At 38.1% G+C, this 27,985-nt stretch overlaps 3 protein-coding genes across 3 annotated transcripts; 2 read left to right on the top strand and 1 right to left on the bottom strand.

Annotated features, from left to right (window-relative positions):
- Window positions 1-2,434: 2,434 nt before the first annotated feature.
- On the top strand, window positions 2,435-6,615 carry LOC590961 (protein ALP1-like). Its single transcript, XM_011668090.2, has 3 exons — window positions 2,435-2,959; window positions 4,359-4,626; window positions 5,138-6,615. Exons 1-3 carry the CDS (start codon window positions 2,691-2,693, stop codon window positions 5,840-5,842), a joined length of 1,242 nt encoding a protein of 413 aa, XP_011666392.2. The 5' UTR covers window positions 2,435-2,690; the 3' UTR covers window positions 5,843-6,615.
- Window positions 6,616-9,372: 2,757 nt separating this feature from the next.
- LOC115926629 lies at window positions 9,373-13,257 on the top strand. Its single transcript, XM_030991544.1, has 2 exons — window positions 9,373-10,403; window positions 11,068-13,257. Exons 1-2 carry the CDS (start codon window positions 10,073-10,075, stop codon window positions 13,221-13,223), a joined length of 2,487 nt encoding a protein of 828 aa, XP_030847404.1. The 5' UTR covers window positions 9,373-10,072; the 3' UTR covers window positions 13,224-13,257.
- Window positions 13,258-13,905: 648 nt separating this feature from the next.
- LOC754036 (stress response protein nst1) lies at window positions 13,906-27,614 on the bottom strand. Its single transcript, XM_030991545.1, has 7 exons — window positions 27,026-27,614; window positions 26,073-26,364; window positions 25,434-25,484; window positions 20,460-20,555; window positions 18,849-18,989; window positions 17,050-17,183; window positions 13,906-15,091 (listed from the first exon to the last, which is right to left on the bottom strand). Exons 1-7 carry the CDS (start codon window positions 27,392-27,394, stop codon window positions 14,837-14,839), a joined length of 1,338 nt encoding a protein of 445 aa, XP_030847405.1. The 5' UTR covers window positions 27,395-27,614; the 3' UTR covers window positions 13,906-14,836.
- Between the last annotated feature and the right edge of the window lie 371 nt (window positions 27,615-27,985).

Genomic DNA, 27,985 nt, shown 5'->3' with positions numbered 1-27,985 from the left:
ATAAATAATAAATATAAAAAAAAAAATTTGCATTACCACAACGTGGCATAAAACTAATATACGATTACACCTGCTTATCATTTGTTATAATGAGTCTGCTTGACGTCATATTGTTGGAATTTGTATCTTGGAATCGTAAACAAATAATGTTTATTGTTATTATGTGTGTTTTCAAACATGTCCTCCATTTTATTTAATTGTTTTAACTTTGTTTATTTATTTAGGTTTTTTTTTGCCTTGTAACTTGCATATATGAAATAATACGTACCAATACCACAACACAAGGAATGGTGTGGCGTGTCATCTGTACTGGTCTCTGCATGTTACAATTTTTTTGATTTTTTTTTTGGGGGGGGGCTGGGGGTTAACAGATTTATATCTGATATATTGTGTACCTGTATAAATATGTATACTATAAATAAATAATAAATATAAAAAAAAAAATTTGCATTACCACAACGTGGCATAAAACTAATATACGATTACACCTGCTTATCATTTGTTATAATGAGTCTGCTTGACGTCATATTGTTGGAATTTGTATCTTGGAATCGTAAACAAATAATGTTTATTGTTATTATGTGTGTTTTCAAACATGTCCTCCATTTTATTTAATTGTTTTAACTTTGTTTATTTATTTAGGTTTTTTTTTGCCTTGTAACTTGCATATATGAAATAATACGTACCAATACCACAACACAAGGAATGGTGTGGCGTGTCATCTGTACTGGTCTCTGCATGTTACAATTTTTTTGATTTTTTTTTGGGGGGGGGGCTGGGGGTTAACAGATTTATATCTGATCTTGTGTACCTGTATAAATATGTATACTATAAATAAATAATAATTAAAAAAACAAAATTGCATTACCACAACGTGGCATAAAATTAATACACGATTACACCTGCTTATCATTTGTTATTTTGAATCAGCTTGACGTCATATTGTTGGAATTTGTATCTTGGAGTCGAAGAAAGAAGATGATTCGTTGTACCGTTCTCGACTCTTAATCCTTATCTGAATTCGGTTCCATCCCCCCTTCCCGCGCAAAGCGTGGAAGCTTTGATGTTTCATTAAATAATTAGAGAAAGAAGACGATTTGTATTACCGTTCTCGACTCTAGATCCTTGTCTGAATTGAGTGTCCCGCTACCGCGCGAAGCGTGGAAGCATTGACGTTTTATAAATTATTAGAGAAAGAAGACAATTCGTTGTTCCGTTCTCGACTCTTTATCCTTACCTGAATTCAGTTCTGTCCCCCCTTCTCGCGCGAAGCGCGGAAGCTTTGATGTTTCATTAAATAATTAGAGAAAGAAGACGTTTCGTTGTACCGTTCTCGACTCTTAATCCTTTTTCTTCCTACGTCCTCTTCCTTTTTTTTTTTTTTTTTTTTTTTTTTTGGGGGGGGGGGGGGGGGGGGGGGGCGACCGCCCCCTTTGCCCCCCCCCCCCCCCTGGCTACGCGCCTGCCTCTCCAAAATAAAAGAAGGCGATTCTTCAGCTCACTTCTCTTACAGTACTAGGCTAGGCCCTTACGTTAGATCTAGCTATTTATCAAGTCTTTAACTTTTTGGAGTAAAATATGATTATGAAAAAGAAAAATTCCATTCCTTCATTAATCGATATTCTACTCTCAATGACTAATCTAGTAGTCTATATGATAATGATGTAGCTACAGTAGATATAGATCTAGGTCTAGTTTACTCACTAAATCAAATTGGATATTCTACTCGGAATGAATAATGATAATACACTACAGTAGATATAGATCTAGTTTGATTAGTTATACTCACATCACTCGATCAAATTGGGCAGTACAATCATGCAATGCAGTGCAGCGGCCCGGTACGGGCGCCGAGTCAGTGAATTCCCCCGCCGACCCGGCCGGCGGCGCTGTACAGCTAGCTGCACACTGAGCTGAGCTGCTGCGATAGCGCTAGGCAGTAGTCTGCTAATTTACGGCCAGGACGAAAGAATGTGAACAAACATCAACCATCTCGTCTAAAATGTACTATATTCGACTTCTCAATAATGAAATCTGTGTCAGGAATAAAAAATAAACCTTCATACGAGATAAAAATGATATTTTTGCAGTGATTTACCGACAAAAACACTGCTCGAATTTCAGTGGTCCGAGTAGATACAACGCACATTTAATGTACGTGCGACAATGCGGATTGCGAGCTGTGAGTAAATTGTCCGAAATGTCATTTTTTTGTCATTTTACCTAAAGATAAGTTGTAGATTGTCTGCATTGGTATCATTTAACACAATTCCATTAAAGATTTAGGTTGGAAAGGGCATTATTAAGTCACAAAGAGCACAAACATATACACATTGGTATCTCTCGATCGATTAATCAGGTCGGGACATCTCGGCCCAGTTTTTCCAGCTGGGCCGAGTAGTCCCGTGGGCCGAGTTAGCCCGACTCCCTAGACTCGACCTAATTGCATGGACGGGAGACTAGCGCATTGTGAAGTTTTTTGAAGTTTTTTTCTGCTTCCATTTAAAATTATTAAAAAACTTGAATTCGGCGTAAATATTCATAATTGAATGACACACGCCCTTAAGACTAAAACAACAACAACAACAACAACAACAATTCTATTTATTCTAGTCGGGTGTCTAGCTAGTCGTCCGATCCCATACGTCTAATTTGATGTTGGTCAGTGTCATATCTCGTAGGCCTAGACAATGTCGAACTCAATGCTACTAAGCCAAATACTCCTTAGTCGTATTAGACGCAGACGGCGTCAGGAAGCTCAAGATCGACGACGGAGATATTTTGCTTACTTTCGAAGACGTCGGTATGAAACAGCAAACGTAATGATTCTCCTATTATCGATGTGCGACTCTCGGGAGCGCGTGCCGCGGTCGATCTGGGCGCTGCCCAAGTCCGTGCACTGGTGGAACAACATAGTTCTTGCAACATGGGACGACCAAATGTGGCTTGAAAACTTCAGGTGAATGACGTTTTATTGTTTCCATTTAATGATCTTATTATTTTAAACATGTTAAAAATAGTTGTATGTGTATGTGTATGACTAATAGTTGTGTATGTGCATGAGCAGTCTAATCGAATAGAGCCAGAGAGAGGGTAAAATAGCTGATTGGTATGAGTATGACTATGATTATGAAAACTATGAATCGAATCATGAATGCAAATAATAATCATAATTAATAGGCAATAATTATCATTGAATAATGATCATGACACAGGCCTGCATAATGGTTATTTTTTAATACATTTTTTCTTTCTACAAATTCTAGACCTAGTTGCCTCATTTGCCTGATGTTGAGTTTACATAGATTCTAGACCTATAGTTGCCTCATTTGCCTGATGTTGAGTTTACATAGAGTCTAGTAGTAGGCTACCTCTAAAATTAGACCGAATTTTCTGTCTCTTTCGTTCGTTAGCCTCTGATTTGGGTAAGGTCGGCACCTCTCTTTAGAGACAGAATAGGAACATACCGGCAAAGGTGTAGGTTAGGTGTGCAAATCAGTGCACCAAACTTGCAAAACGTACCAACTTGACTGAAATAATCCATTTAATGGTCCATTTTTAGGAAATTATGGGTCAAAATCGACATCCATGATAAAAAATCTTGCAGCCATAGTTTAAACTCTCGCTGCGCATGACGTCATCTAAATCTCATCCCTTAAAGTCTACGCCGAAGGCAAAATGATTATGAAGGAAAAACTGTGCACGAGCTACAAGTTCGTAATAACCTTACCCAAATCAGAGGCTAACGAACGAAAGAGAATTTGAATTACTAATGGATTGATTTGGCTTATTAAAGGACACAGTTTGTATGATCTAGAGTCAAGATATTGTTGTTATTATTATTATTAAGTATTTGGCGTCACCTGTGCCTGGGAGCAGGCGCATACGCAGGATTTTTTCAAGGGGAGGGGGGGGGGGGGGGGGGGGGGGGGGGGGGTAAGAGGACATTTTTTTTTGGTCATCGATTAGCATTTTTTGTTTACCCCCCCCCCCCCCCATGCGTACGCGCCTGTCTGCTGTCTGGGGGGAAAAGTCAACTGAATCACTGTAACCCTCGGGTCTCTCCTCCCGGTCTCTCCTAATAGTTTGGGCTTACCGAATTGGGTCTACATTTTCATCATACTCAATGATTTAATTTTTTTTAAATATCACTAGACCTATTTAAGTCTAAATGGACGTATGTCATGAAATGATGAATGTCCAAATGTGATGCGAAGGGCAAGAATAGTGATATTTGTGTTTTGTAATCTGAGAATTGTCAAATGAATAAACTGTGCCATTGTTTTAATGTAGCTGAGTAACCAAACTAAACTGATGTAACCAACTTTGTTTTTTTTCTTCTTATTTTTAATTTCCAGGATGACCAAAGCTACATTCAGATACCTCCTTAAAGAGCTCAAACCTCACATCTCAAAGAAAGATACCAACTTTCGGAAGGCCACACCTCCGGACCAGCGTCTCGCTATAACCCTGTGGAGGCTAGCAGCAAACATCGCCTATAGTACATTAGCTGACCTGTTTGAAGTTGGAATTTCATCAGTTTGTCTTATAACCTTGACTGTTACAGCAGCCATCAACAGTGTTTTTCGAAAGCGTCTCACCCTTCCAACTGGTGAAAGACTGCAGGTATGAATTTCTTTCAGTTTTTTCACGAAATGAAAGCATGGGCATGAATTGTTAAAGGTAAAGATCAGTTTTGGAAACGCCCCCTCTCAAAAAATGAAATTGAAGCTCTTATTACCAATCATGTGAAAGAATATGTTTTGACTAATATGTGATAATACAAATTTTGCAGAGAAACTGCCTACTACTAATTGATATATTTGGTAAATTATTATATCTATTTGGATCTGATAGATATTCGCACGTGTCGCGTAGTCCCATGTACATCTTTCTGTGTAGCATGATGTGATGTCGTAATCGATTGTAAAATGCTTTTGGTCAGAACTGTTCTTAGGTAAATAGGGAATGGAGAGTTGCGTCACGGTTTTCAATTAGGAATGTATTTAAGACAACTAGACTTTTAATGGTTTTCATTGTTTTGTAGGTAGAAAATTAGAAATAGAGTATGACCAAGTACTTCAGTTACTTCATTTGAATGAGTCTGTGTGTAAAATTTCACATGTCTTCATTGCAGGAGTGCATTCAGCGCTTTGAAGACAAAGGATTCCCACAAGCTGTAGCTGCCATAGGTTGCTGTCACATCCCCGTCAAAACTCCCAGGAAACAAGAATACATCAACATAAAAGGGTTTTCCTCTATGATACTTCAAGCAGTTGTGGATAGCTTTGGACAGTTCATTGATGTGAGCGTAGGATGTCCTGGCAGCATGGACGAAGCAGCAGTGTTCAGAAACTCAGAAATGTCCAGAATGATGAAGGACGATTCCCTCTTCAACCTGCCACCCAAGGTAATTGAAGCCACCTCTATTCCTGTCCTGGTGCTTGGAGGGGAAGCATATCCACTCATGCCAACCCTCATGAAACCATACAGCGTTAATGGAACACTAACAGGTGCACAGAAAGTCTTCAATCGTAGACTAAGTTCTTGCCACAGTACGGTTTACCGTGCCTTTGAGCATCTGAAAGGGAGATGGAACATCCTTCATAACATGCAAGACAACCAGGTGACAAAGGTCCCCTCCATAGTTCTTGCATGCTGCATCCTGCAAAACCTTGTAGAGAGTCGAGGTGACCCTTTCCTGGACGAGTGGTCTGGAGAAGATGGTTTCCCTGTGCCACATGGACCGGCCCAGGACGATGCTGGCAGTGGTGCAAATGCCTCTTCCATCCGCAATGCACTTACTCTGCACTTCATTGATAATGCTCTAGGAGAAAAATAACACAGTTCCGGGCTGCTCCATCCATGTTACTGCACAACCTTGTAGAAAGCCAAGGTGACCCTTTTCTGGATAAGTGGTCCCAGAAGATGTTCTCTCTGTGCCAAATGGACTGGCATGGGATGATGCTAGCAGTGGCGCAAGCACCTCTTTCATCCAAAATGTGATTACTCTGCACTTTATTGTTTAAAGTACGAGAGAGTAGTTACTCTCAGGTGCTTAAATATTATTTACTGAACCAAAGTGGACAGTACTAATTAAAAAGTAGGAAAATAAGAACTCATTTATTCACGGACATGGAAATATGGTGCAACAACACTAAATGTGCTTTATTTTCCTTTTATATGGTAAAAGTGGTTTAGCACTGTAAAACCTATGCATAGCTACCAACATAGTTTGTGTCTTATCTTTCAGAATGTGACAAGTGTTTCTTTTAAACTTGTATTATCAGGACAACCCCAGAGTTTTGGAACACACATCTCTCCTCCAGAGTTCCTAATCTGATGCTTTGATTTTATCATTTTTATTAGATTTATTTGTAAAAGCTTTCCACTTAGGAGGGAAGGTAAAATATCCTGTTTTGATTTTACAAAGATCATATGAAGTGTTACTTCAGGATTTTAAACATGCAGACAATTATAATATAAGTGTTACTATATTATGTAATTTCTGTTTCTGGTATGTATAAAAGTTCATGTGTGCCATAAATTGAGCCCAGACATAAACACTGATTATAAAGTGGGTAGAGCAAGTCCATTAGTTAAGGCCCCCCCTCCAAAAAAAAAAAATCATTTGGTTGTCCTCGACCGCCCGCTCGTCATTTTCGGGCTGCTCATATTTTTGGGGTTTTTGTTTTGGGAGCAATTTTAAACGCCAAACATACCATTTTATGCATTTTGCAAGGATCGAAATGCATCTCGTTGCCAGTTTGGTCTTTTCATTACGCAATTCTGTATTCATTAACTTGCCATTCTTATTTTCTATGTCAAAATGCCATTCATTCAAATCAGGTTCTGAGCATTCTTAAACTCATTTTAAAAGGTGCTGTATTTTAAAGCCAAAAATACTTTCTGTGTTGGTCTTGATATTTATTGTACATATGTTAAAAAAAAACGATATTAAACTAGTCTTTTACCATATTGAAGTGTTTAATGAATTTGTTTGTTTAAATGCTTGACATTTCAATGATTGTTTATTTTGTTATGGAGAAAAAAAATTAAAGACAAAAAAAAAAATCTACCCACCCGCCCCAACTCCAGAAAAGCAATCGAGGACAACCAATTTTTTTTGGCCTCATGGATCATCAAGTGTCAACCACTTTGTCCCATTAAAACTCCATTAAGTTGGCAACTCTATGAACAAAACAAACTTCTTTTCATCCTGATAACATTTTTTAACTTGACTGGATACATGTTGTTTCTTCATCGTGTTACAAAATGACAGTAGATGTCCTGTAAAAAGAGCTTGACATTTGGCATTCAATAAGTGAGTGGGTTAAATAATAAACATCTATGAAGAATGATCCATTAACTTTTCAAGAAGCTGCATTTACAAAGTTTGCAAAACAACAACTCAAACAAATATACAGAAGACTGATGTAAGTTTTTGTTTTTTTATTATCAAATGGACATTTTACTGCCAACAAAGGCATTTATATGACTGGCCAGTACAAACGATAAAGTGGAGTACATGTGTACCTGTGTACTTGTATTTTCTTTCCTACTATACTTGTACATGTATATTATTTACAGATCACAGGGTACGTTGTTGCGCTTTAATTCATATATTTGAATGATATTTGTTGGTCTACGCTTGTTCATTTGTATACCTATAAGATACAAGAAGAATAGTATAGCTGTCCTTCAGCATAAAAAAATATAAAAAATAAGTAAGATGTACATCTATTCATTCACACTCATTTTCAGTCAAAGCTGTCTATAAAGGACATCAAAGAGAAACATGAACAGTTTAGAGAGTTATAGGTGACTGCTATAGACAGGTGACCTTTACAGAGATCTGGTCACTGAGAAGTTTGACTGCATTTCTCATTCATGCATTTGAAATTGAAAATGCAAAATCCATTCTCATAAAACATATGTACACATCTGGGCATTCTCATAACTGAGACTCTCTTAGTCTTGAGAGAAAGAGAAAAATGTAAGAATCAAAAATGTGAAATTTCGAGCAAATGAAATTCAATAAAATAAGGAAGTACTGAATTGTTGAAGTTTAAAGGTAATACAAAGTTTTGGGAATTTTTGAAAATTGGATGGTGGTGATTCTTTTCAATTTTGATATATCTGGATGCTCCTATGGATGTATTATAAGCACGACAAAATTTAGCCCCTAAAACACTTCTGCTTTCGAGAAAAAATGAATATACAAATTTACCGGTGCTCCCGGTAAATTTTGATAAATTTCAAATAGCGCCTACGACCATACGTTGGTAGCTGCGACCATGAAAATCTCAGAATATGTAGTTGTGTTATATATTCCAAACGGTAATAGCAAATCGATTTTATTCAAAGAACATTGTTTTATAGCTGAATTAATATATACACCTTGAGTGGGCGCTATACAACATGAACAGTTTATTATTTACAATTTCATCACTTTAGACTCGATTTCAACCGCGACAACATCACTGAATATTGTAGGATCGCATTTGCTTCCAATAATGTTCATTTGAACCAAATTCATGACCCCATACCAAAACTTTGTATTACCTTTAATGAGGAAGTTTACAGATACAATCTGTGCATGGGCAGATAAAGGTCATTTGTACCAAAATGGTAAAACCCACAGAGATGAATACTGGATATGCACTCATGAAAGTTATGTAACATTATTCATTTATGCACCAACGGTACATTCTATGATGCGCAGGTGGAAGTATTCTTTTCAAGAGGTCAAACAAAAGGTATTCATGAAGCACATCTAGGACTTTGGCAGTTATTATTTGAAGATGCTCAAAGTGGAACTTCTCCATGTGTAAAAGATCTGTGGATATTTGTACCATGTGCTATCTGTAAACTCCCTTATTGATTAAGCACAGATTGGCAAATCTGTGACCTCATTACTCCCCCCCCCCACCCCCCGATTTATCATTGCACACAGGTTTCTACACAATCCCTGTTTATAGAAAATGCATTCCTTCAGTAAATAACCAAGAAAACGAAATAGGAGAGGAGCTCGAAAGCCTTGAAAGAATAGTCACATATTTGCCAATTGGGTTTGATTGATTAAATCTTCACTGATCCTATTTCTCACATTTTTCTTCTTTTATTACAACCCACTGAATACAAAGAATTGTAGTCGAGACCAGGCAGCTTTTCTGACTTTAAAAGAATACCCCATACCAAAGCCATGTAGCCATTTATCATTATATTTCATTTCTAAATTCACAACCTTAATTGTGACTTACAGCTACATCAATGGGCAATTGGGCATAATCAGAAAGTGTAGTCAACAACTATTAGTTTTTGAGAAATAGCATACCTAAAAAATTCATGCTAATTCCACATACATGTATATGAACAGGGTTCGTACGGGTCATGGAAAACCTGGAAAGTCATGGAATTTTACTTTATTGCTTTTAAGGCCTTGAAAGTCATGGAAAATTATTTTTTCCATTGGAAAGTCATGGAAAGTCATGGAATATCAAAATTATGGACAACTATAGTATTTTCTCACTATACAAGTGAATAAATGGAGATATTTCAACCATTTTCTTCTCGTATTTTCTTTCATTCGTAACATACCGACTGATTGTACTTGTGAATGTGTTCACTATGATCGATGGATAAGCGCTGTGTACGTGGGTGTGTACGTGTACGATACGAACTACGTGTGTATGGTCAGTGTATGGCGGTACGGTCCACATCGTGCGCACATGGCTAGCTTGCGAGCGAGCTCGCTAGCGCTAGCTCAGTTCAGCAAGCTAGCGCACGTGTACGTGTGCAGTGTGTGTGTGCATATGATGATGGTGCCAACGCGACATGTGACACTCCAAGAACGAATGTAATGCCTCGATTGCACTTTGGCTTTGCATTAAATTGCGACCACTTAGACTACTACAATTTTTACACTTCTCCAATAAATGAGGAAAAAGTAAATTAGTAATATTTGTTTTTTAATTTTCATTATTTAAATAAAAAAGGAACAATACTGACGTGTCAACAAGGCAAATTGGCAGCGCTAGCTCGTTGACGATCTATATATCGACGCGACGGCATGTGTTTTGAAACTTTTGTGCATGTGTCGATTCTTCATGAAACGGAGTTGTTTATTTTCACAGACCTTGGAACTCGTCACGTGGATATTTTCACCATTACAAATTTTGTGGAAGTGATATTCAAAATGCCTGGAAATTGTCATTTTAAGGATGCTTGGTTAGAACACCCGGATTACCGTGGCTGGATTTTGAAAGAAAGTTCCGATCTGGGGACTGCTAGATGTGCTGTTTGTATGTGTAAATTCAGTGTCCGTAATATGGGCGAAGCAGCCGTCAAGAGCCACAAGAAGAGTGAAAAACACACAGCAAACCTCCAACAGCAACAACGTCGTAAGTGAGCATTTTTAATGTGAATTTTACCGATCCTTTATTGAGCATGAATCCAAATAATGACTGATAATAATTATATAAAAATGAAAGATTTGAGATTATTTAGCGATGCGATGTCACCTCGCAGGCATTGGTTACTGCTTACTGCGACCAGCCCGTTCGGGAGCGTCCCCGGCCCCGGGCCGGGCCGGCTAGGTTACTGCATGCAACAGCCCGAACGCTAACCCAGGGGGCTCCGCACTCACACGCCAGTGTTGTACCGGGCACTGTATGTGGACTGCAGAAAAAAAATAAAATAATAATTTACCTTAAAATTGACCCCAAAAATCATAAAACTAAATTTTGTACTTACAATTGGGTCCAACAGTTTGCTTGCCTTGAGAAGTATTTCCTCCTTTCTATTTCTTTAAAATATGTTTTTAAGGAATGAGTCAAAAATTAGTCCACTTGTCTTAGTGACTTACATCAATTGGCCAAAAGTTGCCGTGAATTTTTTTTTTTTTCCTTCCCCATACTGTCAAACGGTTGTCAAAATAGGAAAACGTTTATGCTTTTAATGGTCGTTTGAACGGCAGTTAAACGTTTTGACTCGGCCCTAAATCTTACCAAATGATGATATTTATATTTTATTTATTTTAATAGACATTTTTTTCTTTTCTCCTAGATTCTACTCTCTCACTCAAGAGCTTCTTCAAGGCAAAAGGTGCAGAAAGTTCATCAGTATCTATCACGTCTACAGATGCAACAACCAGTACTTGTGCGCCATCAACCTCTAAAGTGACAACTCCCATTCCTGTTGCTGCAAGAGAGGAAACTTTAAAAGCTGAAATACTCTGGTGTCTGAAAGTGGTGGAGGATCATTTATCATTTCATTCTTGCCAGCACAACAGTGAGCTCTTTCAAAGAATGTTTCCGGACTCAGCTATTGCTAAGGGTTTCACGTTGTCAGAAACAAAATGTCGGTATATGACGGTGTTTGGTTTGGGCCCATATGTGCAAGACCTCCTTTATGACAACATAAAACAATCAAACCACTATGTGATACTGTTTGATGAAAGCCTCAACAAGAAGCTCCAGAAAAAGCAGATGGACTTCCTCATAAGAACATGGCAACACAATGAAGTTTGCACTCGCTACTTGACGTCTGTGTTCATCGGACATGGTTCAGCTGTTCACCTCAAGGAAGAACTGAATAAAGTTCTGCACACAGTTGGCTTGGAAAAATTACTGCAAATATCAATGGATGGTCCCAACGTTAATTGGAAGATGTATGATGACTTTACGCGAGAGTACACTGCTGACCTGACCAAATCCATACTGAATATAGGCTCATGCGGGCTCCATATAGTTAATGGTGCTTTTCTGACAGGTGCCAAGGCTGCTGACTGGGAGGTGGAAAGCTTTCTATCATCCTTGTATTACCTGTTTTCTGATTCCCCTGCCAGAAGAGAGGATTATCAGAAGATAACTGGAGATCATACCATGCCACTTAAGTTTTGCAAGACCCGATGGCTGGAAAACCTTCCTGTTGCAGAGAGAGCAATCAGCATCTGGGAGAGTGTATGTGCGTATGTTAAAGCAGTAGAAGAGAAGAAAATCCCTCACCCAAAGAACAAGTCCTTTGAAACTGTTTCAAAATGTACTCATATAACTGATTTCTTAGCAAGACTGTACTTCTTCATATCTGTTGCAAAGCTGGTCAATCCTTTCCTAACAGACTATCAGACTGATGCACCAATGCTGCCCTTTTTAGCTGAAGACCTTACTAGAATGCTTGCATCCCTTATGCAGCGATTTTTAAAGCTGGACAGGAGTACCATTACTTCTCCTTACAAGATAATGCAGGTAGATGTTAGCAGTGAGGCCATTCAGCTGCCCTTGGCCAAGTTGGACATTGGATTCTACACTGAGAAGAAGCTGAAAGATCTGAAGGCGAAAAATATCATCAGTGAGCTGAAAGTTCTGGAATTTCGCACTCAAGCAAAGAAGTTTCTTGCTGCAATGACCCGGAAGCTCATTGAGCGATGTCCGCTTAAGTATGCACTTGTGAGAAATATAGGATGCTTGAGTCCAAAGAACATGGCAAAAGACAAAGAAAACTCCACTGCAAAGCTGAAGAGGGTGCTTAACACCCTTAGTGATGCCCACAGACTTAAGGATTCATGTGACGATATCCTAAGAGAATACTCAGAAGCATGTGATGAGGCATCAAGAAGTGCAGAGATGAGAGACTTTGATCCAAAGAAAGAGAGATTGGACTCTGTAATGTGCAAATTTCTGTCCGAGTCTCGCTATTCGACCCTCTTAAAGTTGGTCCGCATGTTGCTTGTCTTGTCCCATGGACAAGCCTCCATTGAGAGAGGTTTCTCAATCAACAACGAAGTTGAAGAGGACAATCTCCTGGGACACTCACTGATATCATTGAGGGCCATTTATGACCATATCAAGTATGTTGGAGGAATCAAGAATGTGACTATTGACAAATCAATCATGTTGGCTGCGTCTGCAGGCAGGCAGAAATACCACATCTATCTCGATGAACAGAGGCGTAAAAAGGAAAAGGAAAAGAAAGAAGGAAAGAGAAAAGGACTGATGGATGGTTTGGAAGAACTAAAGGCCAAACAAATGAGACTGCAAGCAGATGTGAAAAGTCTTCACACCTCAGCAGACAAGTATGCTGAGGAAGCAGAGTCACAAGGAAGATTGACTTGTATTTCCAAATCAAACAGCCTCCGACGTACAGCAAAGGAGAAGGCATCCCAGTTACAAGTAATTCAGAAACAGATTGATGAACAGCTGAATGCCATTAAGAATTATTAAAGAACTTGGACAGTTTGTTACCAATGCCACCAAATATTCAGACAGGTGCAAATATGTGTAGAGGGATTTCTTTCAAACAGCTACATGAAGATGTCTCAAGAAAAAACTCATTCAGAAATTATTGACCAGCTTAATGCTAGCGAAACAAGAATTCATCAGCTGATGTGAGTAGGCCTACTGTGTTTTGTTGGTGAAATTAAAATTGGTGATGGTATGTGTGTGAGTTTGTGTGTTGGTGTTGTTTTGTTTTCTTTTTTTGGGGGGGGGGTAGTTACCTTGTACATGCAAAGGAGAGCTATTGAAGGAATCATGGTGGTCCATGAAACCAGGAACAGGCAATTTGTATTCTTTAGAAGTGAAAATTGCCATTAAAAAATGGACAATTGTTGATATGAATACATGTATGTGTAATTGTAAGAATATTATATAGCAGTGCATATCGAATATGATGAAAAAATAACATGTAATTGTAACAGATGAAATAACTAGATAACAAAAGCTGCCTTTCTATTAGTAGACTTGAAACATGCACTTTGCTTCGCTTTGATTTGAGATCAAATTTTCAGTCTACCGTGTAAAAAAAATGTGTAAAAGTCATGGAAAGGTCATGGAATTCTGGCTAGAAAAGTCATGGAAAGTCATGGAATTAAATTTATGAGAAAGAGTATGAACCCTGATGAACCATCTACATTGGTTTCCTTTAAATTTCAAGAAATGGCAATGTATTGGCCCAAGAATACTGTACAAACTCACAATTCCTCATTGCTAAAATATAAATAGACAAGGTGATTTTTTTTACTACAAAATGGATTATCAAAAATGTATTAGTTGACAAGGTTAAAAGGCTGAGAAGGTGAACAAATTGGGAAAAAATTGTATTGCATTATACTTACAAGACCAGCCAGCTGGTTAAACATAAAACAAATAATTTTGGGCCTTTTGTGAATTTATGCATAATGATAATTTGGCATGTTCATGCAAATATCCTTCGACTGTCCTTCGAAACGTTTCCCCAAGATAGTTTAAAGGCAGGCTTTACTACTTCAGCTAGAAGGGATTAGACCACCCAGCGAGCCAGCGAGGTCACTGTGACAGGTGGCTATCTCATTAACTCAGCTCTCATTTAACATAAGAAAAAGAGGATCATGGGGGACCAACAGGCACCGATTGGGGAAGTTTTCTATATAGAGGGAGCAAGTAGCTACAAGTAGGACAGTGTGCCTTTAATACTTGACACTAATTTCACTAGCACATGTTTTAAAAAAATGATGAATGTTGGTAGACACATGAGTACAATTTCAAATCCTGAGAATAAAACTGGGCCATCTAAGGAATACATCAGATCGCAGATCTATTTAGCTTAGGTACTGAGAAGAAAGAGAAGAGTTGCGATGTCATCTCACATTTAATATCAAAGAGCTCCAAAGAAAGGGAATATTATTTTTTTCGGCTGTCTCCAAACCAAGTAATTGTATCCTTGTAAATTCAACCAAATGTTTCTAGCTTTCTGCATATATCTTCAGAGACTCCAGACACATCATCACGACTCTTGATGACAGTATTTGGAATTGTGGATCAGCAGATCAGAAGACTGATGTCTATGCTCACAAGAGCTACTTGCTGTGATTCTGTGCGCCCTTAATCAAAGCCATCATCAACCCAAAGCGCCGCTCTTCTCGATCTCTCTCATCTAGACGTGCCTTTTCTGTTCTATCCATTTCTTCCCTCCGAAGTTTTTCACTTCTTGCCACCTCTTCTCTTCTAATGAGCTCCATCCTCTCCCTCTCCTCCCGCTCAAACTGTAATCTTTCCCTCTCAAATTGTAATCTTTCCCGTTCTAGCTGTATCTGGTCCCGCAGAAGTTTAATCTATTCATGACATGGGGAAGAAAAAAAGAAAGAAAAAAAATCACAGATGATAAGCTTAGAATTCAGCCTTTCAAGTTACATTCTTGCTTGGAAATGACATGTCCTACTGATCTTCTGATGGTTTTCCAGAAATGAAATTGAAGGGTCTAATAAAAAGAGTGCAATATAAATAAATATTAACTAGATGGACCTTTGATGCCTCCGCCATGGAGCAATTTAACAAACCAAAACAGAAGCAATTTTTAAAATTCAAGTTTGATTGTAATCCATTAAAAGGATCTCAGAATATCGTGATTACAGGATATTTTTCATATACATGTTTGACCCTTTGATCTTTGACCTTGTGACCTAAACAAGGGAAACGCTCTCGGCGGTCTCGCCTGCATAACGCAATTCAATATGATAAACCAGAACGTCAATGACGTAGCGCTCATCCGCATCTCGCAACAACAAATATCGTAAATTTTATGTGGTACACTTTTGAACTGGTCAAAAAATGAAAATTTGATGCCCTGGAAGGGACATAATTTCATTTCATTTGTATAAAATACCATAATTAATCAATGGAGCAAAATATCAAAATTCTGTGTAGAAGTTTAGTGTTCCAAATTTAGCTCTACCAGATAAGGCAAACCAAATCAAAATCGGTCAAGAAATGAGGGAGAAGAAGCAATTTTTGTTATTTTGCGAATAAATTTGCATAAATTACCATAATTAATTAATGGAGAACAATTTCAGAAATCTGTGTAGAAGTTTAGTGTACCAAAGTTAGCTCTACGATATAAAGCAAACCAAATCAAAATCGGTCAAAATATGAAGGAGAAGAAGCTTTTTTTGTGATTTTTAAATTATTTTTGGAATAAATTTGCATAAATTACCATAATCAGAATCAAAATCGGTTGAAAAATAACGAAGAAGAAGCATTTTGAAAATCTAGATGTTGATGCCACAACAAAGTCTAAGTTTGTTGACCTTAAATGACCTTTGACCTTAACTTAGTGACCTGAAATTCTTTTCACATGATTGGGGAGACTTGATAACCCTATAGTCCAAGTTTCATCGACTAAGAACTTACCGGTATACTTTCAAAATTATATCAAAAATTCAAAAACTTAAATGATGCTACAACATAGTCCAAGTCTGTTGACCTGAAATGACCTTTGACCTTGAATTTGTGATCTGAAATTCTACTCACATGATTGGGGATACTTGATTACCCTATAGTCAAAGTTTCATTGACTAAGAACCTATACTTTAAAAATTGTATCAAAAATTCAAAAACTTAACCTTAGGTTAAGTTTTTGATGTTGACGCCGCCGCCCTCACCGGAAAAGTGGCGCCTATGTCTCGCTTTTTGCTACGCAGGCGAGACAAAAACTAATCAGTTCATTGGCTCTGCAAGATACATACATGACCCAAGTTTGGCAGTAATCCATCGATCAGTTCTTGAGATAATGCCATCATAGCTATTTTTGCAAGCATAATGATCCCCACGACCTTCAAACTTTGACCTAATGACCCCAAATTCTAATCAGTTCATTGGCTCTGCAAGATGTATACATGTCTTGAGTTTGATCGTAATCTGTCCATTGGTTCTAATGATAGTGTAATCACAAGCTATTTTTGCATACATAATAAGCCCTGTGACCTTTGACCTTGGATCTTGTGACCCCAAAATCTAATCAGTCCATTGGCTCTGCAAGATACATACATGACCCAAGTTTGGCGAGAATCCATCAATTGGATCTTGAGAAAACGCGATCACAAGACGGGATGTACAGACGGACGGACAACCCAAAAACATTTGCTTCCGGCTCCTTTGTAGCGAAGGCATAAAAATCAGTAACATTATTTTGTTGTAGCTTGATCTGCTTTCCAACTACATTTTTACAACCTGAAGTACAATTGTCTCTCTCTCTTCTACATTATCAGTATGTAAATTAGAGTCGGGACCATACCTCTTCAGCGTGTCTCTCTGCCTCTATTCTCCTTTGAGCATCTTCAGCATCCATCAACACTTTATCTCGCTGCGTATTGTTCTCTGTGAGCGTCTTCACAAGGTCTTTTACTGTCTCATCCTTCTTAGTGTTCCCTGATAGATGGAATACAGTAAAAGATAACAATTTATAAATATTGTTACAAATGTACAAGTATCAGGCCTAAAAAAAGGATGTTGTACTGCCCTTTAGGTGCCAGAACCTGGGTCGGTCGGTCAGATTTTTGTTGTTGTTGTTGTTGTTGTTTCATCCCTCAAAACAGCGACTTTCGCCCAAAAGACTAAAACCGAGAACGTCGCCCAAAATCTCGCTGGTGCAGTGCATGGTATAGACACGTACACGAGACCAGGGTTTACGCTAGCAGGATTTTGAAACTAGGGCAGAAGATAAGTGATAATTTGGAATAACTTGATGATTTTATGCATTTATATCCCATTTAAACAAACAAAATACATATTTTTGTATTTATTAAACATTTTTTTCCTAAAAATCAGTTTAAAATTTTTTTATTAAAAAGCCGACTGTAGATTTTAGGATTTTGGGGTCGGTCGCAAAAGGCTATACAACATCTTTTTTAAACGCCTTATTTAAGGACCACCTTACAATACAAGTTTTCCCCATTTACCCTGAATAAACCACACATCTGTGGTTCTGCGGTTTCAGTTTGATTTGAGAGTACAATGAAGACTTTAGAGCTGCTAACCAAAATGAAAGAAAAATGTGTCAGAATGATTTAAAATGTATTTCCCAAAGCCTCCCCCCCAAAAAATAATAAAATAAATCAATCAAAGAAGAAAACCTTACTGAACTTCTCCAACGATCATCTTCCAGGTATGTCAGCACACTATTCAACAATAAACAAATTACTTGTTTATTACTTCAATTTGCCAAGTAATCAGACATTGTAATCGTAAATTCCCCATCAGAACTGATAATCATAAAGTAGCATTCCATGTCATTAAGGTTAAAGTCTCTCATCTCTATCAACTTTAAAGAGAAGGTTGAGTTCTGGTCATGCGCTTGCATTGTGAAAGAAACGTTGTGGAATCGAACAGAAAAGGTTGATCATCTAGCATATAAGTATTTAAAGGTAAAGACCAGTATTGGAAACGCCCCAATTTCAAAAAATGAAATGGAAGCTCTCATTACCAATCATGTGAAAGAATATGTTTTGACTAATACATGATGATAAAAAAAATTGCCAGGAAACCGCCTACTAATTCATATATTTGGTAAATTTGTTTCTCTTATGGTCTGTGAGAGATATAAGGTAGTCCCATATACATCTTTCTGTGTATAGTGCTTGTAACTTTACGAAGAATGGGCCAAATTTCTTATCATTTTGATGATTCCAGAACCTTGCAGATGCTAGATGCTAGATGATCAACCTTTTCTGATCGATTCCACAACGTTTCTTTCACAATGCAATCACATGACCATAACTGGTCTTTACCTTTAAGTGTATTGCAAGGTTCTGGAATCATCAAAATGCTAAGAAATTTGGCCCAGTCTTGGTAAAGTTACAAGCACTGTACACAGAAAGATGTATATGGGACTAAACGAACACGTGGCGAAAAAATGCGTCCCGATTTGTATGATGTTACACGCCATATTTGGAATATTAAGGCATTTGAAGAGCCATGCTTTTCAGGGAACATGTTTTATCTGATGTTTTTCCACACTTGCATTATACAATGATAACGTTAAATTATTTTCCACCTCTTCCCAGAACTCAACCTTCTCTTTAAACCATATCTTACTTAGTGTCCTTTCTCGCTTTGGATTGCTTGGGTGATGACGCAAATCAACTTTGCATCTGAGTTTGGCCCTTGGTTCTTCACAATCAATTTCATCTTCATCAGAAATCCACCCTGCTCCAGTCACTGTATGAATCCGTATCCCTGTTTATGTTGAAAAAGGTTAATTTATATGGCACAATTACACAAAATAATACATGTACATGTACCTGGTACAATGGACACATGGGATGGTGATCGAGATACATCATATGAAGCTATATAATCCAACAATGCCAACATAATCATTCTTTTTTTCCCTTCTCTTCTTTAAAAAAAAAATCTTATTGTTCTTCTTGTTCTTATCTTATTATTCATCTCTCCTTCCTATTTTTGATGATTTTTTAAATATTTTTTATGTCTTCTTTCATCTTCCTTAATTGTCTAAATAGTTACCCTTCTTTCATGTGTTTATGACATAAATTAGCCTTCTTTCAATGTTAAATGTGAACAAAGAAGGAACTACAAAGAACAACTAATGTTTTCCGTTTGTCAGATTTTTCTGCTTCTATCGACTGTGACTTAATATCAAGGTGGATTTCCCTTTAAGTCCTATCCAAGGGACTTGGTAATGAGTATTTGAAAAGATACGCTCTGTTGGCCTCAAGATATGCAGCAACAACAACCCTCCTTTTTTTTAAGCTGATTAGTTTTAAAAAGAGCTTTAGACTAATCAGCTTGCGGCCATTGCGCATTTAAGAGCAGTGAGTCACTGCTTGTAAGCGTTCAAAGAGCAGTGAATCTCAAACGACCGCACCAAAATTTTCTGTGTGTGAAGGATGTTGTATCTAAAGCTGATTAGTTTAAAGCTCTTTAAACTAATCAGCTTTAAAGAATTTTACTCCTGTTTGAAAAGGGGGCAAGATACTTTCCTCAAGGATATTGCAGGGGATTAACCATAGGGTATGGATGAACAATTTGGGGTTGATGAAACTGTTCCATTGCATACTTCATTTTGGACCCAAGTGCAAATGGTTTTCCACCCTGATTGTGGCTATACCGAAAGTGAGTCACATTCACATTAAATGAGAAAATGATGAAAATTGTAAATCCATTCTTGATGATGCTTCATTAAAGCATACTCATTGGTATACAAGAGACAAGAGAAAGAGAAAGAGAAAGAGAGAGAGAGAGAGAGAGAGAGAGAGAGAGGGAGGGACTGCAATGGACAACAGGGAGAGATAACAATTCAAAACGATTTTAATATCAGTTAAATCAAGTTTTATTGTTGTTCACTCCAAGTACCAACAATTTCAAACTGACAAAGTGCTATTGGAACCACAAACATAATAAACAAATATACCATGCACTGAGAGCTAGGCTCTCGTTAAAATTATGGATTGAGGTGGCGGAATAGTGTACTGCTGTCGTAGTATAAACCATTTGACTGGTCAACCATGCAGAGCCCTTAGTGAAAGTCAGCTAATTCAACACAATTTGTAAAGGTATGGTGAAGCTGTTTCTCGAAAAATAATAACAAAACAAAAACAAAAACATGCTTTGAATGGCAGAAACTTCATGCATGAATATACATCATCATTTAAAAAAAAGATAATATTGAGTATTCATACATACCTTGACTACTATCAATGTCATCAAATTCCTCATTGGATGAAAATTGGTGAAACGGATGATTAGGTGTTCCACTTGTATTGAGGAGTGAGATCCCAACTGGAGTATTAAATGCAAAAGAATCAAGGGCTAAGCTTAAAGCGTATCAATCACCAAAACATGTTTCACTCTTGGCGTGAAGGGTACTTCATTGATTAGTATAACAACCCCCCCCCCCCCTCTCATGATGACCATTATTAATCAGCCCTTTTCTGTTTGTCCTACAATATTCAAACAATTTACCGGTAGTCTTTTCATATTTTATTTTTTGTTATTTTTATTTAAATTTTGAGGGGGGGGGGGGAGGGCTATTTGTTGTTTTGTCTAAAAAAATGCCTTTAAAAAAAAAATCTTTGTTATTCTTGAAGTCAGTGTACCAAGGATTCTAAAAACCTTGTAATTGTCTGGTACAGAAATGTGTGCTTGTAAAGTGTAAGAGTGCTTAAAGGTAGTATATTCCTTTGGCAGCCAACATCAAATTCTGTAGAACTTTGTAGGAATCATGAATGTGTCACATACTCACGTATGTCCTATGGAAAGAAAGAAAATAGTGACCTGTCAGTGTCACAAATCAGGTATCAAAATATGCTCATCTGACCGATATTTAGCATGTCCCTATGGACAGCATTAATACAAATACACCTACCCCACCCCATTTAACCATTTCTACAGCCTACTCTACTATATAATTACGTTAAAAAACTTTTATTTCTTAATTTGCACGCAGGAAAACAGCTCCTCTACAACTACGCCAGCGCATATGATTGGAATATTCCACCCTCATTCCAGTCAAAATTCTCTGATTTTGTGAAAGTGTCGAAGAGGGAACCAATCTCACAACCTCCATGGAACAGCACTGTATTGCTGACTTCTCTTGCTGGACAATCCTTCACCAGCTTTGCCAAATTTACCAATTTTCAACAAGGTAAATGATGAAGATATTATAAACCAACACAAGGTAAATAATCATGATTGATAAAAAATTACCAGTAAGTAACAAAATGATCCATATGATTCACTTTTATCTCCGCAAAAAAAGAGAATGTTTAAAGGTAATTTGGGAGGGCCGAGAGCAAAATTACGTGATTAATATATCCAGAGACCATGCACTACATGCAGATCGAGCGAGAGGGGCAGTCGGATGTATAGAGACAGGCTCATTAGAGAAAGAGAGAGAGAGAGAAAGAAAGAGAGAGAGAGAGAGAGAGAGAGAGAGGGAGAGAGAGGGGAAAACGGCTATAATACAGAGACGGAGCAAAGTGCAATCACAAAAAAGACAAACTGGAGATTGCTGGGAGGGGGGATTTAATTGAGCAGGATGCGAATTACACAGGATAGCTATACAGCTCAATTATCCCCCTTTCTATCGAAAGATATGGGAACCAATATAGCTTGATAGGGATATTGACAGAGTGACTCTGAGTGAGTTGATATATTATGGCGTACCTGCCAACATTTGAAAATAAGAATTAGGAATTTCTAGCATGGTATGCCTTTGAAAATAAGAAATCTGTACCCTTCTCAGGCGTTCGCACAGCGGCAGTGTAACTTGCAATACACGGTTAATCTGTAAAAAAAAAAAAAGATACAAATTCGCTGCTAGATCATGCAGCAATTCAACACACGCAATGCGTGAACTCTCAAATCTGGGCATATGATAAAACAAGCTTAATTTGGCTTTTAGGTCCTAAAAATCCAGAAAATCATAATATTCCAGATTATTCGGAAGGGTTGGCAGGTATGTTATGGGTGTCACCTACTGTAGACGTGCCCTTTAATTCAGTTTCTATTTTATGACCGCCCCACCCCCCTCCAGATCTCTATTGGTACTTGGTGGCGCCGTCCCTTGGAGATGATCTTTATGTGGAGACATGGATGCACACGTCTTCTAAGTTACCATCCTCTTGCAACGGCAGCTACCACGTTGAGAATGTGCTGGTTATGGGATTCCCAAACGTACCAGAGTACAAGGAAACGGTGGATCACTCCAAGTGGGCCATTGGCAAGAACAAGAAGTGGGTGTGCATTGGAGATATCAACAGAACGGTAGGTTTATACAGGGAGGTCCATTACCGGTAGTCGCAATGATTCAATTCAATTTAAAGAATGGTTCTATTAGCTAGACAACTTGTCTTGCAGCAATAAGCTGAATTTCACATGTACCGGTATATATATACAAGATTATTAAAAAGTGAGGTTGGTGGTGGCATGATGGTAAAAGGGAGTGGGGAGGGGCTGTGTTAGTGGTGGGGGTGGTATTGTATTGTTGGCTGGGGTCGAGGATTGTTGTTGATGGTGGGGGCAGAAGGATTGGAAGCGGCCGTGTTCGCATTGGTAGTGGTGGTCGAGGGATCGATGGTTGTGCCATGATAGGCGCCTGGGCGGTAAGGAGAAACTAATGTTGATAGTGAAATTGATGATCACTCAATGATGTAAAGGGATGATTGAGTTGACCTGGGGTGGACGGTGTTCGTAGTGGCCGGTTGGGTGGGATGGTGGTCCACTTAACGGGCATACTCGAGACTAGTGACTAGTGGGACTATTATAAAGCCTTCTCTGGTTATACTTTTTGAAACTAAACTTAAAAGAAACATGTTATTGACTGCTGACTTTCGAGATCACGGGGATCAAATGGGATCGTTTTAGAGATATGTGCGGATGGCCAAACTTACACCCAAGTGCAAAGTGTATCACTTCGTCCCTCGCCCGTTCTGAAATGACAGTATTTACAAAAATAATCACCATAAATCATAAATTTTTCCCTTCTCTTTTGTTTTGATTTCTTTTTCTTTTTCAGAAGAGTCAATTCAAGCGTGGTGGTGGAACAGTTTGTGCTCTGCTCGCTACTCCTTGGCAGCAATATACATCGGCAATACAACAGGCAGAAGACTGCCCTACCAAACGTGTCTTTGGAAACAAGTTCACATATTAGTAGCAGACTTGAGTTGATCTCGTTTATAATTTCCTAGATAGCATTTCTATGGCGGAACAATATATATAGATTAGGCCCACCAAAACGTTTACCCATGATTGTATATTTTGCAACATTGTTTAAACTACAATTGTATTAGAGAAACCTTTGTGTCTTTCGCATGCAATCTTAGCCAAATATGATGAGAACATTTGTTGTCGCCATTGTGAAACACACATGTTCCTTTTTTGTGTGAAGACTAATGTTCCATAATAAATATAGTGTAAAATACTAGTCTTCTCAGTGACTGGTGTTGAATTTTGTGGTAAAGGAGAATTGCACATTACTTAGTAGAACTAAGAAAGAACAATATTCACGTTAAAACAGAATTAAATGAATAAATTCTGTTATGGATCACAATTGTAATAAACTAGTAATAGTATGAAACTATAAGGTACAGTAGTCTGTCCCTTTTGCAGGCTGAAAATATAAAATTATGTGTATCCTATGGTAAACAAGAGATAATTTCAACCAATAACTTCTTACAAAAAGATTAAAAATGGTAATTGCCTCTTTGTGGAATTATATCGACTGTTAGGCATTTTCTCTGTGAATTATCAAAACATGTCGCAAAAAATAGGTCAAGCAGGTAGTCTGATTTTCAGACCCTTGTACCGCATAGTAGTTGGTATTGCTGAGTTAAGACTCTTGATAAGTTTAATTTTGGTTATTATAAGAAGGTCATTGATGTGTACAAATGATAATGCACACTTTACAGCTAATTTTATCTGTTATTAACAAATTAATTGAACAGTACCTGACAGTGAAGTCTATAGAGAGTAAATGGTTTCCGTCGTGTAACAGTTACTAGGTCACTACTAACGATAGGGCATACGTGACATACTCATGATTCCTGCAAAGTTCTACAGAATTTGATGTTGACTGCAAAACGGATATATACTAACTTTAAATTATCATCTTCACCTGCACACGCTTGCAATCTTTTTCTTCCTTTCTTTTCTCCCACTTTTAATTTAAATACTTTTTGGAAAAGAAAATCTTTATACATGACTCTCTTTTCTCCTACACACTCCTAAAACAGCATCATGTACCCCTCCCCCGTCCCTGCTGTCATCGACTCAAGCATTTATGATGCTTGGTCTCTGCATTTATTTGTGTATTTTATTTGTCACAATTTATGTAAATCAATTATATATATATATTATATACTTTTATTGCTATTTGAATATTTTGTATTTGAATTTTTAATAAATGCAGAAACACTGTTCTGCTAAAAAAAAATGTGATAATTTCATTTTTAAGAAAAAACTTAGAAAATTAAATATTGAGTTAGTCGTCATTCAATTATGATGAGCAGGGGAGTTATAGAAAGATAGAGAGGGATAAGTGCCGGGGAGAGCCTGTGAAGAGTATAAGAGACAAACTTCGACAGAAATGCAAATATATAATTGTATAGAGGGAATCTGTCGAGGAGGGGTAGAGGGAATATATCGAGGAGGGGTAGAGGGAATCTATCGAGGAGGGGTAGAGGGAATCTATCAAGGAGGGGTAGAGGGAACGTATCGAGGAGGGGTAGAGAAAAAGAGAAAAAAAGAAAGGAAGAAAGAAAGAGAGAGAGAGGGAGAAAGAGAGAGAGATAGAGAGAGAGAGAGAGAGAGAGAGAGGGAGAGGGTGAGGGGTAGGGGTGCACTATTGACAGAAAAGCATAAATGAAAAGAGGGGATAATACATCGTAGGTGTAGAAGGAGAGGGAAAGAGAGAGGGGGAAGGAGAGAGAGAGAGAGAGAGAGAAGGGGAGGGGGAGAGGGGGAGAGGGGGAGAGAGAGAGAGAGAGGGGAGAGAGAGAGAGAGAGAGAGGGGGGGGGGGGGGGGGGGGGGGGGGGGAGAGAGAGAAAGAGGGGGGGGGGGAGAGGGAGAGAGAGAGAGAGTGAAAGTGGGGTGGGTCAGACATCCCAGGCGAGAAAAGCAGAGATGAAAATGGAATGGGAATAACTAAAATAACTTACCCATCTTTTTTGTATCTGTTGGTACCCCATTTCTATTTGCTGGTTCTTTACCTGTAAATAAGAATCATAGAAACATATCATACACATGTACATCTCAAGTAAAAAGCAACCAATCATAAATGGCACTTGAATTTCACAGGTTGAAATTAAGGTAGAACTGTTGGAACTTAATGTTGTACTGAGCAAGGTGGGAAGATTCGCTGGCAATTTGCTTGAAGATGTCGTTGAGAAGAGAATGGATGAGCAGAGAAGCAGAAAGTACATTGTTGCTAATCAAGTGACACACAATATACATGCTCAACAATTACAATTAATATTTATTTAGTTTAAATTCGAAATCCAGAACTGTCCAGGACCACTAAATTATTAGCCAAAAAAATAATAGTGGCTAATAATAACTCAATTAAATGTTTGGCCTTTTTGTCAAAATGTGGTCTTTATGAGGATTTGATGTACATCAGTGGATGGATATGCATGTTGACATATTTTCTAATGAACAGTTTGCGAGATTCCTTTAATCAATAATTTTTTTGGCCATCCATAATTACTTTTAAAAATTCTCCTCCTCGCCTTTGAGTTTTCTGGCCATGCAATGATCAGATTCCCTTCCAGATATCAAGTTATTGAATGATTGCTCACCGATCTGTGTTATATGAGATGCAGGCTCATTCCTGAGCTCAGCACCAGGTGCAGTCTGCAGAGGCCGGGCACCAGGCACCGTCCGCAGAGGGACGGCATCAGGTTTAGTATCCATAGACTCAGCATCAAACTCTTCTTCATCAGCATGTTGTGTACGACCCCCAGGCTCCACCTCATCTCGAGCAAGGCCAGCCAATGAAGAAAGTGAATCCCAGCTGCTGGCTCCACTGTCCAGCACAAAACTACCGGTAGGTCCTGATGTGGCCACGGGTCGCGGTCTTGAGCCCAGCACCTAGTAGAAAGAAAATAATAAGCATGAAAATTCTATGTCAACATTTATTGAAATGAGAGAGGTCAGGTAGGGGGTTGTTTCCCAAGGGCCTTGAAACAACAAGATCAGTGATCCTATTGGAAGGTGTGTAATACGATTAACACATGATTCACTTTCAATGGGATGTCTCTGATAATGTTACAACGGTTTCGAGAAACAACCCCCAGATCTACATATTTAAAGACAATGCTGCAGAATGTAGTGTCTTGCCAATTTGATCTCTACAACTATAATCTACCGCTAGTAATAATGACATTTGTCTTAAATTAATTTTTATCGCACAATTTCTATAGAGGGTCTCGAAATACTCAAGCCAGGGTAGACATTACAAAAAATAAAACCAGAATGAAACTCTTTAAGTAGAAATAGAAATTAAAATTCTAGACAAGAGTTATTTATTTTCAATGACATTGTAAATAAAAGAACCCACTGCACTATTCGTACAAGAGTAGGGGGAAACCCGGTGTAGTGGTTCACCTGCACACACCCGGTACCCCACGATACTCTGTAAAGAGGTCTGTAGGCCTACTCGAAAGAAGAAGAAATAAAAATGTTGGTAGACTAGACTAGTCTATTTCTTAATGACTAGAATATGAGCCAAGTTAATTAGGTTAAAACTTACCATATCCATTGTGTCGAACCAAACTGGCTTCATTACACTCTCTTCCGAATCTTCTCCCGACTTGAGTTCCCTTTCCTTAATTTTTCTGTAGTCGGTTTTCAACCTGTTAATTTTGTCCCGAACCCTGTCCCAGGGACGGTGATAGAACCCCTTATCCGCCATCCGTGCCGCCAGTTCCTTATAGGTGTTTTTATTACGGCAGCCAACACCACTACCCTTTTGAATGTCTTTTCCCACCCACATATTCAACAATGCAAGAGTCTCCTGTCCACTCCATACAGACCCACGTCCTTCCGATTCCGACATCATATTCAGGCCAAGAGATGACATTAAAGGACAGTAGTCGCTGGACTTAAGCTTAAGCGGCATGGAAAAATAATAGAACACGATAAATAAATGGCAAGCTGACTCTCGTAAGCACACACACACTCATATCAGTCTACAATAATCTTCAGGTAGAAAGAAGAGCTGAACTTAGAAGAACAAGCTGCTGCGTTGCGAATCAGATGCGGAAAACCCAGAGGGTGCATGTACATGTATGGTAGTCGTACCACTGTTCTACGGAAAAATCGTACCCAGTTGGGTACGGTCTATGGGGCGCCAAGTGTTACCCTAGTTTTTCGGTATAAAATCACCTCATTTTGTCACATTATTCACTCAAAACTGTCTTTTGTATCAAGAATTCAAAATTATACCAAACAATTTATTTTGTTACAAAGTGAACTAAAAACAATTATTTTGTAACAAAATGTTATTTTGTCTTTGTACCGAATTAATTTTGTTACCGAATTTTGTTACAAAATTATGTGTACCGAATTCATTTTGTTACAATTAAAATGATTTGTACCGAATCCATTTTGTTACAAAAATGACTCTTACCGAATTCATTTTGTAACAAAATGAATTCACAAAAGTAACAAAATGAATTCACAAATTGAATTTGGTACAAATAATTTTGTG

The sequence above is a fragment of the Strongylocentrotus purpuratus genome, unplaced genomic scaffold, assembly GCF_000002235.5.
Source record: "Strongylocentrotus purpuratus isolate Spur 01 unplaced genomic scaffold, Spur_5.0 spur5_scaffold_2, whole genome shotgun sequence".
NCBI classification, from domain to species: Eukaryota; Metazoa; Echinodermata; class Echinoidea; order Camarodonta; family Strongylocentrotidae; genus Strongylocentrotus; species Strongylocentrotus purpuratus.
Note: the sequence above shows the minus strand (reverse complement) of the source record. Positions and strands in the feature narration are given on the sequence as shown.

What these genes read in the sequence shown, in the direction of transcription:
- LOC754036 (XM_030991545.1), bottom strand. Translation starts at nt 27,394, where the DNA reads ATGCCGCTTAAGCTTAAGTCCAGCGACTACTGTCCTTTAATGTCATCT. An exon ending in GGTTCGACACAATGGATATG is followed by an intron (nt 26,365 to 27,025) that starts GTAAGTTTTAAC and finishes TCTTTCTACTAG; the next exon opens with GTGCTGGGCTCAAGACCGCG. An exon ending in AAAGCGAGAAAGGACACTAA is followed by an intron (nt 17,184 to 18,848) that starts GTAAGATATGGT and finishes TCCATCTATCAG; the next exon opens with GGAACACTAAGAAGGATGAG.
- LOC590961 (XM_011668090.2), top strand. Translation starts at nt 2,691, where the DNA reads ATGTCGAACTCAATGCTACTAAGCCAAATACTCCTTAGTCGTATTAGA. An exon ending in ATGTGGCTTGAAAACTTCAG is followed by an intron (nt 2,960 to 4,358) that starts GTGAATGACGTT and finishes TTTAATTTCCAG; the next exon opens with GATGACCAAAGCTACATTCA. An exon ending in CAACTGGTGAAAGACTGCAG is followed by an intron (nt 4,627 to 5,137) that starts GTATGAATTTCT and finishes TCTTCATTGCAG; the next exon opens with GAGTGCATTCAGCGCTTTGA.
- LOC115926629 (XM_030991544.1), top strand. Translation starts at nt 10,073, where the DNA reads ATGTGTTTTGAAACTTTTGTGCATGTGTCGATTCTTCATGAAACGGAG. An exon ending in CCTCCAACAGCAACAACGTC is followed by an intron (nt 10,404 to 11,067) that starts GTAAGTGAGCAT and finishes CTTTTCTCCTAG; the next exon opens with ATTCTACTCTCTCACTCAAG.